The 15,932-nt window shown below is 44.7% G+C and overlaps 2 protein-coding genes across 2 annotated transcripts; one reads left to right on the top strand and one right to left on the bottom strand.

Annotated features, from left to right (window-relative positions):
• The first annotated feature begins 1,390 nt into the window (after positions 1–1,390).
• On the top strand, positions 1,391–3,437 carry gtf3ab (general transcription factor IIIA, b). The gene is made up of 8 exons (XM_008306366.1): positions 1,391–1,504; positions 1,616–1,710; positions 1,801–1,897; positions 1,992–2,080; positions 2,157–2,230; positions 2,299–2,379; positions 2,475–2,707; positions 3,303–3,437. Exons 1-8 carry the CDS (start codon positions 1,391–1,393, stop codon positions 3,435–3,437), a joined length of 918 nt encoding a protein of 305 aa, XP_008304588.1.
• Positions 3,438–3,678: 241 nt separating this feature from the next.
• On the bottom strand, positions 3,679–13,551 carry lnx2a (ligand of numb-protein X 2a). Its single transcript, XM_008306360.1, has 10 exons — positions 13,148–13,551; positions 9,117–9,352; positions 8,857–8,994; positions 8,487–8,686; positions 7,108–7,521; positions 6,825–6,998; positions 6,416–6,593; positions 6,098–6,323; positions 5,515–5,673; positions 3,679–4,457 (listed from the first exon to the last, which is right to left on the bottom strand). The coding sequence occupies exons 1-10, from the start codon at positions 13,549–13,551 to the stop codon at positions 4,322–4,324; spliced, it is 2,265 nt and encodes a 754-aa protein (XP_008304582.1). The 3' UTR covers positions 3,679–4,321.
• Between the last annotated feature and the right edge of the window lie 2,381 nt (positions 13,552–15,932).

Here is a 15,932-nt window from a genome sequence, read left to right as displayed (position 1 = left end):
CCTTCAAGGCCTCACCATCCCTCATACTCTCTGAGTTTCTCAACAACAGAGACCTTCAGTGGTCGTGAGACTAATATTTGTGACTGTGATGCAATTGTAGGTGTAACGTTGTGTGTTTGGGATCGGCCCGAAAGTTAGACAAAAGGCACAAGAAAATCCCACTGCAGGCCAAACAGAGCACATGCTGTATCTGTGTGTGTGATAGGTGGGGTGAGAGTCTGTGCTGGTTATCAGAGACAGGTGTAGGCATGGCCATATAGACGGATATTGGGCCAGCTGTATTGATCCCGTCCCTGACAGAACAGGTGGTGGTGGTGGGGGACCGGATGAGAGGAGGAGGAGGCTGATAACAGTGTCAACTGACCCAGCCATGCTTACCTGAAGCGTGGGAGGGCACTGAGGTAACGCCCAACAGGCTCTCAATAGGCCTTATTCACAAAAGTCAGTCAAAGGTTTCACATGAGAGCATGGCATGGGCGCAGAGGGTGATCTGTAATGTTTGGACAAGCTGATAACGTCATTGGATTGTCTGTGACTCTGGCTTTTTTTTTTTTTAGCCCTAAAATTTGGCTTCAAAATCTTTGACAAAAAAAGTACTTTGTCCACCTTTGCGGCATTTATCTCATTTTGTTGTTAATATTTGAATTTCTGCTTTGATTGAATGGAAAATTCAACATTTAATTTGAGCTAAAACCAAACAATAAAACTTTCAAAACAAAACTATCATACCCTTCCTCTTTTAAATGTGAAATTGAGCTCATAGCAATAAAATACACCAAATTCAAACTAACATTTGTGACGTGTTCTGCTTTCAAATGTTGCACACTGGAGCTTTAAGGGCAGATTTAGTTTCAGGTTTGTGGGTTACAAAAGATCTCACTGAACGTCTGACAACAATAAATCATGCCTATCAGAGAACGTTATTAGAGGGTTGATAAGATTAAGATTAGAGGAGTAAATTCAGTGTGTGTGTGATTAATGGAGACAGACAGTCGCCTCTCTCGAGGTCTGCTCACCCCACAGCAGATCAGCAGATAGGGATGCATACTGCAAGGAGCCTGGGTGACATTTTTAAAGCCTGTATCAATCAGTGTGGAAGAAAAGGCTCCTGGAGGTTTATAATGTTTGCGTATCAGTGGAGTCACTGTTAAACTGAGGAGGCCTCACATATTTCACATTGGATCAGTGGAGTGTAGGTGACTGCTGAACAACAGGAGGCTTTCTCCGTTTCAGTGAGTCATGACACCCCCCTTTTCTTCCCAAAATGGTACATTCCAGTAAGATAAATGAAGTTCAGGTGAGTTGGTGGTTGTAGGTCAATAGTGTCCTACCCCTTTAGTACAAGTTTTGTCTGGGACCATAACACCACACCTGACATCTCTTATTAAAGATGGGAAAGAGGTTGCAAAGTCAAACAAGCTATGTTTGTTCTTTTTCTGATTGTGAAGCTACGTTCAGTAAGTCATGGAGGCTAGAGGCTCACCTTTGCAAACACACGGGATTGGTAAGTGGCTCAGAAGAGCTCATAGCCAAACTGAACAAATATAAACAGCTGACACGAGAATGACCAAGCCAACACGTTCACATTGTGTGTCTGATCTCTGCCTGATGTTAGAAACCTTTCTCCTGTGAGAACTGCGACAAGAGCTTTTGCACTCGCCATCAACTCACCAGACATGAGCTCAGTCACAGTGGGGAGAAACCACACAAGTAAGCCACCATGTCCCTTTTTTGAAATGACAAAGTAAAATAGACTTCCGTGGTGTTTTGTGTAGATCTATTGGCTGCTCTGCTCTCCAGGTGTCTGGCTGATGGATGCTCTGAGGCCTTTGTGACAAATGCCAGCCTGAAAAACCACATGGCTCGAGTCCACCAGCACCAGGAAAAGCGATATAAAGTACAGCAGTCCTCCTTTTGCTAACCTTCTTTTTTTTTTTTTCTTGCAAGATGTTCAGTGATTCTTGGTTGCTTATGCTATTGTTTTCCCTCAGTGTGACCATCAAGGCTGCAGCAAGGATTTCAACAAGAAGTACCAACTGAAAGCCCATATGTGTGAGCACCAGCAGATTCTGCCTTTTCAGTGAGTGGCTGCACAGAAAGTGTGATTTTTGCTTATTTTGGGCCATCTCACATCTAAACTTTTTCTTTTGATGTAGTTGTACTTTCAGTGAATGCACAAGAGAATTTCCCAGCCGTGGAAAACTGAAGCATCATGAGAAAGTGCATGAAGGTTGGTTGGTAACGAGGATGCAGTTTTTTCTTTTTTAATGCAAGTTCAACTTAAACTGTCTGCTGCAGGTTACCCTTGTGAGGATGAAATGTGTCCCTTCCTTGGAAAAACCTGGACAGAATATGTGAATCACAGAAAAGAACACAAAGGTATGGGTGTAATGTTGCAAAACATTAGATTCATTTTGTTAATCATGAGCTGCTGAATCACAAATGGCAACTGCATTTTGATCTCTGTTTCTTAGTTAAGGTGCCGTGTGTAGCATGCAAAAGGCAGTTTAACAACGCCTGGTTCTTGCAACAGCACGAGCTGCGCGTTCACTCTGGGGAGAGGAGGATGTTTTTGTGTCCCAGAGAAGGTTGTGACAAAAAGTTCACCCGTCGCTTCCACTTGGAAAGTCACGTACTAGTAGATCATGAGGGGAAGAAGCCCATCAGCTGTGCCTACGCTGGCTGTGGGAAGAGCTTTGCCATGAAGGTAAACCTGCACTGCAGTTTAATGACGTTAAATGCTGCAAGTTCACCAAAATAATGAACTACTTTCTCAAAATAGTTGCACCAGCTGTGCTGATAGTTTAAGGTTTTTACTTTTTAAAGATCTTGACATATGCGCACTGCAAACTAATACAATAGGAAATGAATACTAAACTATGTTTGGCTTGAAACGGTGCAGAATGAGGTAGCTTATTCTGAGTGACATCCCCTGCTTATTAAAATGTGTTCAGTGTTTTTTAAGCAGCACAAACTCAATAGTAGCCTACATTATGGAAAAGCTTTTCTTTTTTAAACAAAGGAGCACTTAAAAAAAGAGAAACAAATGTACATGGTATGACCCAAATTGACGTATTTGGGTGACTTGATCTGTTAAATTGCTGATGCTGTATTTGGTGACCGGTGTGACTGTTAATCAGGAAAGCCTATGGCGACATGGAGTGGTGCATGACCCAGCAAGGAAAAAGCTGAAGGTAAACCGTCCTTGTCTGCTTTTTTTTTTTTTTATATAGGAAATGTGACTTTTCTCCCTTCTGTCCTTGTGCATGATGTATGGTTTTATTTCTCTGCTCCCCTTCCAGAAGCTGCATCCTAAAAAGAATCAGCCCTTGCGGATGGCACAGCAGGTCAGACTGACAGCTGCAGCCAATCAAGCGGAGGCCAGCAAGCTCGCTGCAAAGCTGTGCAATATAACTTTACAGGATAAAAAATCTTGAGGCTGCATTATTAATATCTGCTTGGATGTGTTCATTATGAGCGACACAAACTGCATATTTCTGTTGATGTACTTTGTTTATGCCAGTGTGAACAAAGCCTAATTAAAAAAGCATAAAACTAGACATCTTTCTATACCTGTGTAGGCTGTTTAAAACATGCTCATGTAAACATGCTAAACTGCCGTATACACTCCAATCCTCATTGCAAAGTCAAAGCACACTGTCGAGTCATTTTTCCTTCGAAGGAAATATTTATTAAACAAACAGAACACACATTCACACATGTATAAAACTCCAGCTGATGGGACAGCTGGTTGTCATGGTGATGAGGCCTAAGGGCAGTTGAGCCCCCAGGGTGCGGCAGGTTTCTAATAAGGCCTGAGGCTTATTCAGCTGGATACAGCTCTGGCGTTGCAGAACATCTTGATTAACGTGATTTGCGGTCATTATCCGAGATGACAGGATCGCAGACTGCTTTTTAAAAATGTTTTTATCTCCGCTTGCAACGGTGCATCCACCTGAATACAGCCCTGGATTCTACAACTGCCTGGTGAGGTGAATACAGCACAGATCGCCTGTTAACAGTTGCAGTACCATTCTCCCTGCGGGAGTGAAGACAACATGACCATATGAACACAGCAGTGTGTTTGTGAGTGCAGTCTGTCGAGTGACGTGGCACGATCTGGATCAGTTCCCACCTGGTCAGGACAGGCTTGGTCCTGCTGGGTCTACAACAGTTCTGAATGCTTTTGGTCCTGGATTAAGCCCGGTATGGAGCGATGTACAGTAGCGTGTACCAGTTCACTTTGGCCAAGGTCGTTCCCAATATAGAACGTTCTGGGTGGACTCAGCGTAGAGCGCAGCCTGCTGATGATATGGCCCGGCTATACCAGGCTGCCGGGCCAGGAGACCACAGTAAGCGCCACCCGGCTGCGCTGCTCTTTCAACATGGGCACGAGCGCCGAGTGGCTCATCCCTGCTGTCGACAGGCCGTTGACTGCCACTATCATGTCACCACACCTGAGACGACACCAAGAGACAAGTCAGCATGGACGTATTGGACTATAAACAGGACCTGACAGCTGCAGGCTGCAGCCATAATGCCAACAATGCATCTTTCATTTGAAATACAGGCTCAGTAGTTTCCTGCTGTAACAAGCTTTTAGCAAGTACTAAAGGAGCATGTACATAATGCAACAGCGTAGCTCTGGTTGTGTTTTTAACTATGGCACAAACTATATCCCAACTATAGTATGTCAATTTATTGTTGGTCTCTGTATTTTTGTCACCTTGTTGATAAGAGGACAAATACAGATCATCACATCCTGAAATCTTTGAGAAAAAAATGGCTTGTTCTTAATATTTTCTACTGCTGGGATAGAACAGGTAAAGAAAAAGGGCACTGGAGAGAAAATCCTGTCAGTTTAACCCCAGGTCAGTTGTGAGAAAATTAAATTTAAGATAACTGCCATCTTTGTTGCATACCAAAGGAGCCCATTTAGTAAATGATACCACTGCTTTTGAACTGCAGAACAGGGTTCACCTATTCTTTTTATAACTACAACAGATTTTTTCACTTCTATTTGTAAACTGTGTGCACACAGACGAGGTCAAACGGAACTGATTTCTTTTATTGGTTATTAGTTGCATTATGACAATAGATAAGATAATGATGACGCAGCAAAAAGGCCACACCTATGAAGACTGGTAAAGAAAAGAAGTGCAGAATACACAGCAAATCTTTGCAAGAACTGCAGGAGTTTACTTTGTTTTCAATGAAATCTTGAAATGCTCAAGCATATACGTCTTCTATCATGAATTGTAGTGATCATTATGCGTTTTTTCTTAAAATAACAAAGGCATACAATAAACTCTTATGGAGCATATAAAAACAGGGAAAAAAAGAATCTGAAATAAAAATGTATTGTTTTTTTGTAATGCCCTCTGTCTGCCTATCATCACGCCACTCTCCTCTATCAAAAGCAGGAGGTCACAGTTTATCTACTTGCTGATTCACCACTATATCACGGCGAACATAAGACACAGATAGTCGAGGGAAGAACAACTAATCACTCACTTGAGGCGGCCGTCATAGTACGCAGGTGTACCGAGGACGATGGTCTTGATAAAGAAGGCCTGGTTGCCGTGGCTTTCCTCGTATCCCCCGACGATGCTGAAGCCCCAGCTGCCCGGGTGACTCCTCCGCAGTACAATCTCATGACTACTGTGTAGGTAGCTGCAAGAGGAGTGTTCAGAGTGAAGGAGGGCCAGGAAATATACTCATACAGTTTTCAGTATATAGTCGCAAGTGAGATGAGAATAGCTGCAACAACCAGTGACATCAAAGCAACAAATCAGCCCAAAGCTCACAGTTCTGACATTTGACAGTAATTAGTTACGACAAACAAATCAGAAAGAATTCAACATGACAGTTTATGATGATAAATGTCTCAGTTCATACCGCCCAGTCTAAAAAAAGGTGAAGAGAGCAGCTGAAGAGCTTTTCACAACCATGACTCAGTTAAATGCGATGCATACGATCACAGTTACCACAGCAACTTTGCATAATAACAGATTCAGACGTCTGATCGTAGCTCAAAAACAACCTCATATCCAGAATTGTACGATTTCACAATCCTTCCTGTCCTCTGTGTGCTCACCTGGGCAGCCCGAGCCACATGACCCATGAGGGCGACCAGTTGGCATCGAAGTCGCTGTCGTGCGTGTGAGGCAGCAGCTCGTCGTGGTCGTGCTCCTCCACCATGCTGACCTCAAGCACTCGCAGCTGGACGGACGGTGAGGCAGCGCTGGCCTTCAAGGTGCCCACAGCCTCGCTGTGGCTCAGGTACGTCAGGTCCTGCCCGTTGATACTCAGCAGCACGTCACCTGAGGGAGGAGAGCAAGAAGGAGTTACTGATGTGATGGTTGTGATCTGGCTGAATTGACCCCATTACTGAAATTTTATAAGGAGAGTTCACCTCTTTTGATTCGTCCGTCCCTAGACAAGCAGCCATGTGGTTGGACACTGGTCACAAAGATTGGCAGCTCCCCGCTCTTACTGCCCCGCCCTCCCGCGACGGTCATGCCCAGAGACTCGAGAGGTTCCTTCTTCACAGTGATGTGTTTCTCCTTACAGGTCACACACTGGGACAGGTCCTGGGAGTCATCACAAGGACGCAACACAAACAGACTCAGCCTTAATAAAACAGTGTCTACTTGCAGATAAATGTCCTTTCCTATTCCTTTGTATAGCAAATTATGTTTTCAATTAAACTCCATCACTAAAAGCATGCTTTTCATGTGAAGGTGAAACTGGAAATGCAACCGCTTGCTATTGGTGATGGAACCACACTCACACCCACACACATATGCAAGTCATTTCCTCACTCTGTGGGTGCTGGTGCGGGACAGGTGTATGGGCACAGGACTCGGGGTAGAGCTGTGGTTAGGCAGGAAGTGATCAAGGCAGTAGAGGTCTCTGGTGGAGCTCGATTTTGGCGGTGGGGGTGGAGTTGGTTTGCTGGGTCGGCCAATCAGCAGGTGGACTCGCTCTCCGCTGGCCTGAAAAGTTAGAGTCAGTCCTTTAGAGTCAAATCCGAAGCACCAAAATTCCATTGCCTTATTTTAATATCAAAACAAATCCAGTCTTAATAACCACATATACTCCTACCTGTATGATCTGAGCAGCCTGCTCCGGGGTGCCGTGGCGAAGGTCCTGGTCGTTGACTGCCAACACGCGGTCGTTACTCCGCAGTCTGCCGTCCTTGGCTGCCAGGCCTCCCTCCAGGAGATCCAACACAAACACTCCTGACTCATCCGTTCGCCGCACCAGCTTGATGCCGAGCTGCTCTGTCGAGTCTCGCTTATGTAGGGTGATTCTCAGTGTGGCGGGGCTGGACGGGGTGCCTTCGGGGGTGGAGCAGGGCGCGTGGGGCACAGCTGGGGTGGAGGAGGAAGAGGAGGGAGGTGCCCGAGAGGCGCAGCGACGCTCCCTGAGCACAGTGAGCTGCAGGGTGGTGCAGGGACGCGCCAGGGTGGAGCGGGCAAAACTGTGCGGCACATTACTGATGTCCACATTGTTCACCTTGAGGGACAGAGACACATGGAGGGAGCACTGTGTTATGTATATCTTACAAGCCGTGAGTTTATTTGGTATTGTAACATGTACAATTAGGATTATTTATATTTGAAAAACTAGAACTCAAGTGCTCATATTTGACTGAATGTCATTCTGTATCTGTTAAGGCTCCGTTTGATGACACAATTATCATTGAAGTTCATTAAGATGAAAGTGGTGTTACATTAGTGGCATTTTGGAATAGTACAGAAGCAACAAAGGAACGGTTAGTGAAGCGTGTCCTACTTGCAGATTCACACACACACACATCGCATCCGTTTTTGATTGAAGGTAAAATGTAGGTCCAAAACTCATTCTCTTTTAGCCACCAGCTCCTGGGAAATAAATCTAGTGTACATCCATTCTTGCTGCCTGCTGGACAACGCTTTTATCAAAGCTTCCTTGTTAAAAAGTCTAGATGAAACGGCACTGATGACAGCATTGAGGGTCAACGAAGGCATTATTGTGAAGGTCTTGAAACCAAAACAATGAGCCAAATGACACTAAAATGCTCAGTATGTTTGAGGTGAGATGCAGAATCAAGTAATAATTCTGTGTGGATTTGTCACTATGAGCAGCTCCTTTCAGATTCAAAAAGTCATGTGATGCACTGGTAACAGAAAAAAAAAATGAATAGAGCAGCTTTAAATATGAAGTGCAAAAGTCTATAAAGGTGTGAGTGTACAAGATGACTAAGGAGGAATTCAGATGAGCTAAAAGGATAATCATGAAACCCTGCACAAAACATGTACAGCACAGCATACCAATAAAGCACATTCCATATACTGAAACTATCCTAGAAAACAATCACTAATTGTTAAAGTGAAGCTATAAACTAGTTTATAGTTAGTAGAATCCTTACGTGTATAAAAATTAGGATAGATTGTAAACTTCTTCAACAAATATCCCCTGAATCCACTCTCCTCTCTTACCTGCAGTATCTGATCTCCAGCCAGCAGCCTCCCGTCTCGTGCGATGACCCCGTCCCGGTACACTTCTTGAATCACGATGTTGATGAGAGGCGTCTCATTCCCGCCCACGATGCTGATTCCTAGCTCAACGTATGGGTTTGCCCGGTGGACCTCTATGGCAGTTATCTCTCCTTCAGGGAGGGAGGGCAACTTCACACAGCCTAATGGAGGCACAAATCACATTACACGGCTGCACTTCAGAACGTAATTTTCGTGTCTACCTAACATTTGGCATAATGTTGCCTGAATGTGATTATCCTTTTTTTTTTTTTTGTCTGGCTCTCTAGTATCCAACAAAGATGCTCAGTCAAATAAAGGAATGATGTCATACCCTCCTCGGCAGACAGAGGCGGGGATTCAGGACAGTCCCAGCCAGAGGAGGTGGAGCTGACAGAGCGGAGGAGATGGATGCAAGGATTACTGAGGGGCCGCTTCACCCTGGGGACCACACACTCCAACCCAACCACACCTGAAGACAGAGGGACATGCACAGAAGGATTTCTATTATGGCCTAACAGATCTAAACTCACATTGACTTTATTGACAACCTAAATCTCTCCACTTAGAGACAGGACCAGTGGATCGACTCACTGTCTTCTTCAGTGCTTTCCTCAAAGGCAGGGTTGTCGAGGCCGGCATCGTCTGTCCACACAGGCCCATTGCCGGAAGCGTTATTAGGTCCAGTGGGCGGCGACGGCGTCCGGTCCCTCAGGTCTGTCTGTGGGGAATGGGGAGATCTGGGAGGGCTGGTCACCATGGCTCGCTCGTCTCCACTCTCACATCGCGGGCCGTCCACACTCGTCTGCTGACACCGCGTCCCGGGACACCTTTCACCAAGCAACAGGTGTCAGTTTGTTAGTCCATCTGATGTGTAAAGAAAATCAGGTTCGGCTTTAGATGTTTATGCTCATTGGATCTCATCAGGGAGTTTCTCTTTTTGTTTAAAGCATCCACAAAGGAGTTCAGGGACGGGCAGGTTAAAAAAAAAAAAAAAAAAAGGCAGTCCCAACATACTGTAAATAAACTGCAGCACTATCGCTCACCAAACAATATTTGGTTCTATTTTCTTCTTCTACATATTTATTTTTGTCAACCGGTTCATAATTTTTTTAGGAGCTACTACAGCATTTTAGTTTCGTGCTTCCAAAATCAGTGCAGCAGAGGGCTGAGATATCATGACTTGTTCTCCCTTACGCAAGTGAAGCTCCAGAAATGATAAATAATGCAAACTGATAGTGTCTTTTCTTAAACTCATGGTAAAAGCCAAAGTCCTCCATACTGCATACCCCCAGTTTGTAACTTTCTGTTGATTTTGAAGTCTAATTACGTAACCAGTTTTTTTTTAGACATGACAAATCTCATCCAGACCCACAGAAGACTTTATATAACTGTTTTCACAGCTTGAGTAGCGCTCCTCATAACAAACAAACTGATCAGCTGCTAGAGAGATAGAGCGATCCTTTAAACCTGCTTAAAAAATACCAAAATGTCAAGTAATTTACTAAATTACTAATTAAGGCCGACATTCGTGCTCACGGGAATGGACAATGAGCAGCTCCATCTGCTGAGGAAGATCATATCATGTGATCATAAACTCCTAAAGTCAGAAAATGGTGAAAAATGCCTCTCACAAATTCCCACGAATTACCTATTTTGCCCGATCCATAGTCCAAATCACAAAACATTCAAATAAAAATGACATAAAAGAGAGAAAGCCAGCCAATACTCACATTTGTGACAACTTAAATAATTGAATAATGAGGTGCAAGTTAGTTCCAAAAAGTTCACCCACTTCAGCCAGTTCTTTCCCCTAAAACAAACACAAGTCCACTGGAGAATGATGTATCTGTGCAGCCCCATTAATAGCAACTCCTCACTGAGGAACAAGTAAAAATAAACTGACACCCTCAAGGGATCACTGTGGTTTCACCCTTAATTGACTCTGAAGTATTTACTGTGAGTGGAAGCTATGAAGTGAATTATTTAAATGCCTCTGGTTGAGGCCCAACTGATATATCAGGCAGCAGATATCATCGGTCGATGCTGGCCTATCACAGATGCATCGGCAAACGTGTTGTTTGATTTGCACTGATATTAATTATTTTTTGGTGCTTTGGGTAATATAGAAACTGTGGCATCACATAGTTTGTCCAACAGAGTGGCTCCAGTTCCATAGTTTAAAACGTTCAAACAGCACTGTGTCTGCAGCGCATGTAGCAGAGACGCATCACAGCCGAGCACACAGTGGTGCTGAATAAAGTAATGGATTCACAATGTGCTGCTCACTAGTTTGACATAAACATTAGTGAAAAATTAATAAACAACAACTACATTATTTTTACTTTTTAATATAACTCTAACACACTATATGCATAATATTGTCTATATATATGAGGAATATCTACCAATATAACAGCATTGGAATTTTTTATGTTCTACAAATCGATATTAGCATCGGCCCCCCAAAAAACCATCACCACTTGAGCTCCACTTCTATTCCTGCCTCCTTTCCTTGCAAATTCAACATGAAAGACACTCAACATGTGATGTAACACCATGTAGCCCGGTGTAATTCTCTTTTCTTTAATTAATTCTCTTTCTCATCTACCCTTGATCCAAAGCCTTTTCCATTAATGTCAAGGAGAAATAGCTTTGAGAGGAAAAGAGGTGAACTTTTATTACAACCACTTAACACTTTAACTGATTTTGCTCACACACTGGTTGTAATTCGTGTACTTGGGTTCGGGGACTGTAAAAGCACCTCAGTTCTCACACATGCACACCATCAGTAATAAAATAAACCTGCCCACCTTGACCACAGTAGAACGCTGTGTCCTGGCGCTATCCTCTTTTAATCTAATGTCCAGTGTCCGATCCCTAATCTGCCACATAAACATTGTTGACTGACAATGTCACACAGCGGCAACAGACTCTTGGCCCCTGTTAACTATCTTAAGTCTGCAGAGCAGGGGAGCTGAGAGCCCACGTGGGACGAGGTTTAATCTTTACTGAAGAATGTCACGTTAGCCCTCGCAGCGACCTTGTTTGATCTGCCTTAAACCATCTTTTCTTGTCTTCTTCTCGACATAACAAATGTGTGCAACCTTCGCTCAGATGTGCCCTTTGTGCTGATGTGATTGAGAAAAGTTGAGGACAAGGATGCCGTTTACAATTAAGTTTAAAGAGAGAGAGAGCTGCTATGAAATCTGGAATCTTAGGCCTATTTTTAGTTAAGATAAATACCTTTTCTTGTTTTCAGACTATTTTGAGACCAAACAGTTAAATAACACATCTTTTCTTTTAGCATAATAAAAGGGGAGTTTAGAAGTATTATAAGACACATTTACTCACTTTAATACAACCTCACCTGCTCTGACAGCTTCTGTTAGCGAGCTTCAGACAAATATGCAAACATCAATAATAACAAAGTCAGTTTGCTGACTTTCTGACACTGCTAGATGACATTTAACCATTTACCGTTATCTCATAATTGTCACTTGTGGCTTCACTGGCAGTCATTCAGCCAAAGTTAGTTTAAAGACATTCAAATCAGCAGTTGATGTCTGGGGTCGCCTGTAAAAACAGCTGACTCAGAAAACCTTTTAAGAGATTGTTAGCGGTAGCTTGTTAGTGTGAGCTTGTTAAGGCAAATCTTCTCAACTTAACTGAGGTGTTAGTGGATAACCAATCAATAAGCCCGCATCAAAACGCCAATGGATACTACCTTAGCAACAGACTCCATCTCAAGAAAATCCACCTCTACAGAAGTCTGCTCCCAGATCAATATCTCCACCAAGCACAGACACATTTCTGAATGCTTTTTCAGTTCGCCGGGCACCGCTACATTTATTCTGATACTTTCTCATTCGTGTAACAGCAACAACCACCTAACCTGGGTTCTGCATGGCAAACAGAATGAATAAATGAAGTAAGTGTACACACACCGTCTTGCATTTCAGTGTAAGACGTGGAAACAGAGCAACAAAGAAAGTCACCCGAAGAAAAAAAAAAAATAGAGGAAACCACTGAAAGAAGCAAGCTATCATGCCATCCCAAATCATGTGGATCACCTATCCCACTGTGTTGGACTCACCACAGGCCAGGGTTGCCCTTAGCTGTCTCACAGAAGAAGTGGTTGAAAAGGTCTCTGGTGTTGAAGTTGCTCAACATGGTTGCAGAATGAGAACATGAAGCTCCTGGTCAGCCAACCCATGACTGTGGTAGGGAACCACTAATCCCCCGTCACATGACCTACAGCCCAATAATCCCCTCAGGGTCTCACAGCACCTGGTCCAAATGGGCCAAAAGCCAGAGCGTGTGGACAGGGGGGAAACCTTCAAGGTTAAGAATAGTGGCTAAGTCTAACAGGTCTGGACTGTGATTCATGATCTCTCATCAAGCTCTGTTGAGACAGAAGTCAATCACGAGGATGGAGGAGGTCTAACTAATGGTCACTGGCAAGTAAGTAGCCAATTACCTGTTGTCTTTGTTTGACTCCAACACAATAAAGCTGCCTAATGCTGTGAAATCCTGGTGGTCATGCATACGGAGTGTTTGATCCCAGAGTGTGTTTGCATGTATGCATTCATCCATCCATTACATCTGCATTTCAGCATTATTACCTGTGTTTGAGGTGTGCCTCCAGGTCACATCGTGGCATGCTGAGAGAGCAGACTGGGGTCAAAGGGCAGGAGACCGACAGCTTGTCCAGCAGCTTGTGCACCAAGATGCTGGATCTGCGGCAGGCCTGCAGCTGCAGCCGCGTCCTGTCCAGAGGGCAGAAGTCCCTCTCCTGCAGGAAGCTACGTAGGCAGCGGGCGCAGAAGGTGTGTCCGCACGGCGTGTCCAGCGGCTGCACCAGCGGCTGCAGGCAGATGTGGCACACCAGGTCGTCGTCCACTTCCAGGCGGTAGTTGTAAAGGTGGTTCTCCCAGCTGCGGTGGATCTGGCCGCACTCCGGACACAGAGCCTCCAGCGCAGGCTCCACCGGCCCGGCTAGACCCACCTCGCTACCCGGGCTGCCCATTTCGTCTCCTTCAGCGCAACTCAGCTTTGGCACAAAAGACTCCAGTGGGGCTGCAGGGTTGGGAAGGGGCACGCACACTCCTATCCCATAAGCTTTAGAGGGTGAACAGGTTGCAGAGAGGACAGATGCCCCCCAGTGGCTGATGGCACATCACCCTGTAGGTCAGAGGGCAAAGCGAGAGGGTCAAACAGCTGTTTCAGAAAAACAACAAGTGTCTGATTATGTGCTCGTGCATTTATTCATGTGGCAAATGCTTTGTGCACGTGTTTGCATGAGATCGAAAGAGTGTGTGTGTGTGTGTGTGTGTGTGTGTGTGTCAGTGAGATTATGTATTGCTGCTCCTGTCCACTAATCTGGCAGTATAATCTCTCTTTTGCTCTCGCCTGCTCCAATCTTCCAATTCCACAGAGAGGGAATTATCTGGGATTGAGGCAGAGAGAGGACACAGATCAGAGGAAGTGGGATTGGGAAAGCAACAGAAAGGGAAAGTAGTGCCGACAAGAGGTAAAAAGAAGCAGAGACAGAACGATTAAGAGGAGACAGAGATAGGAAGATGGGTGAAAGACATCAATGGGATGTAAAAACAGGCACGAACAAGAACAATAAATGAGACAAGAGGGAGGATGGGAGAGAGCAGAGATGGGTGAGACTGTGAAAGGCATCAAAGAGATGAAAACGTAAAAAGCAGAGGAAATGGCAGGAATTCTTTCAACACTGGATATTTTTGGTTCAGGCCATGTACAGTAGATGCACTCAGTCTCCTCTACAACAGAACGAGAACATGCCTAAAGCAAAGTCTTGAAATATAGCACTCAGCTGAGCAGAGTGTGTCCCCAGAGCTAATGCACAGAGTGTGCGCTAATCATTTCCACAGTGTTACACATCCAAAGCCATTCAGACCTTCAGCCTCTCTCTGTGGGCCTGATGCTGCCAGCGGACAGCAGAGGGCGTGCCTCTACACTCAGCGGGCCAGCCAAGCCACAGTGACTACCTGCCTCTGTTCCAGAGAGGGTCTGCTCCTGTCTCCATGACGACCTGGATCCTGTTCTGTTCAGTGGGGCTTGACATTCAGAGTGTAGCCAGAGAAGGATGCAGAGGAGCCACACAACAGATGCACTTCTCTCAGCAGGATGCCCTGCTCCTCCCTGGTACAGCCTGAAAGCTTGTCAGACAGTGATGATGAGAGTCCCCTTGGTTCGTTTTTTGCTACTTTTTTCGTCTCGTCTCCGTGGCTACCCATTTCTGTGACAACCTGTCTCTCCTGTCTCCTTGGCTACCGGACCGGTAGTTACTTATTTCAGCCTCCTTTTAGTACGTGCTCCTGTCTGTGTGTGACTGGCTGCTTCTGTCTCTATCCCGCAGCTGGACATGAATTAATCATGAGGACACAAGGCTTCTCTGTTTCTATAACAAAGCTGTGACATCACCACATCTCACACACACAGACTTGTGGACATGCAAGCATAAGTCTACACTAGCAAAAGCAAACACACACACACACACACACTCACACACACACACACACATCAAGCACAGGCGCTTTTTAGGTACCAGTCCCTGTGAATAGTCTTTATCAATAAGTAAAGTCTTCAGGTTTTCACTGTGGCAGCAGTTATGAAAAGCACTTAAATCTATTTTAAACAGAGCTGGACTCTGCTGCAACAGATTCCTCTACACAAGTAATAAGAAGACTGGCAAATGCTTGTGAAATGTTTCTCTTTTAATCCCAGTGTGTGTGTGTGTGTGTGTCTGTGTGGGAGTCCAAGGCCATGCTGTTATTGTCATTGCACTGCTTTCTATATTAATAAATAACAGTCTTGGCCCTGCACCTGTCCCTGCTCATTGTTCATTTTTCAGAGATGACAATCTAATCTTGCAGCACATGGGCTGCTACATGCAGGAATTACATTTTCAAAGAAGATGAAATGATGTTTCAGGCCACAGATTTAAAATCTCAGGTCCTGTTGGCTTAGCCTACATTTTCATAAAACCCCCATCTCGCCGTCCCTTATCTTAAAAAATCCAGAAAGGCTCTTATAGCCACTTGCAAGAACAGGCCTGCTGCTGCTGCTGTTCTGCAAGCTCTGTTGCAATAGGCTGCTTTTTTCACAACAGCCAGACATGCAGTGATAACAACCAAAACTGACACTGGTTTAATTGGGATTTGCAATCATTTTCTCTCTCACTGTCACAGTCCTAATTTATTTTGGCAACGGACCAAACTGCAGTGTCATGATGTAAACGATACGCGAACACATCTGTTTAGCCGAGATCCTTTCAAACAAAAAACAAAAAAAAACCCCGTTGCCCCCCCATCTGTCTGACTCCATCCCACCCTCCACAAGCGGAGCAGCGAGGACAGATGAAGCGACAGCGGCGAT

The sequence above is a fragment of the Stegastes partitus genome, unplaced genomic scaffold (assembly GCF_000690725.1).
Source record: "Stegastes partitus isolate 25-593 unplaced genomic scaffold, Stegastes_partitus-1.0.2 Scaffold3645, whole genome shotgun sequence".
NCBI lineage: Eukaryota > Metazoa > Chordata > Actinopteri > Pomacentridae > Stegastes > Stegastes partitus.
This window is presented reverse-complemented; position numbering and strand designations above follow the sequence as displayed.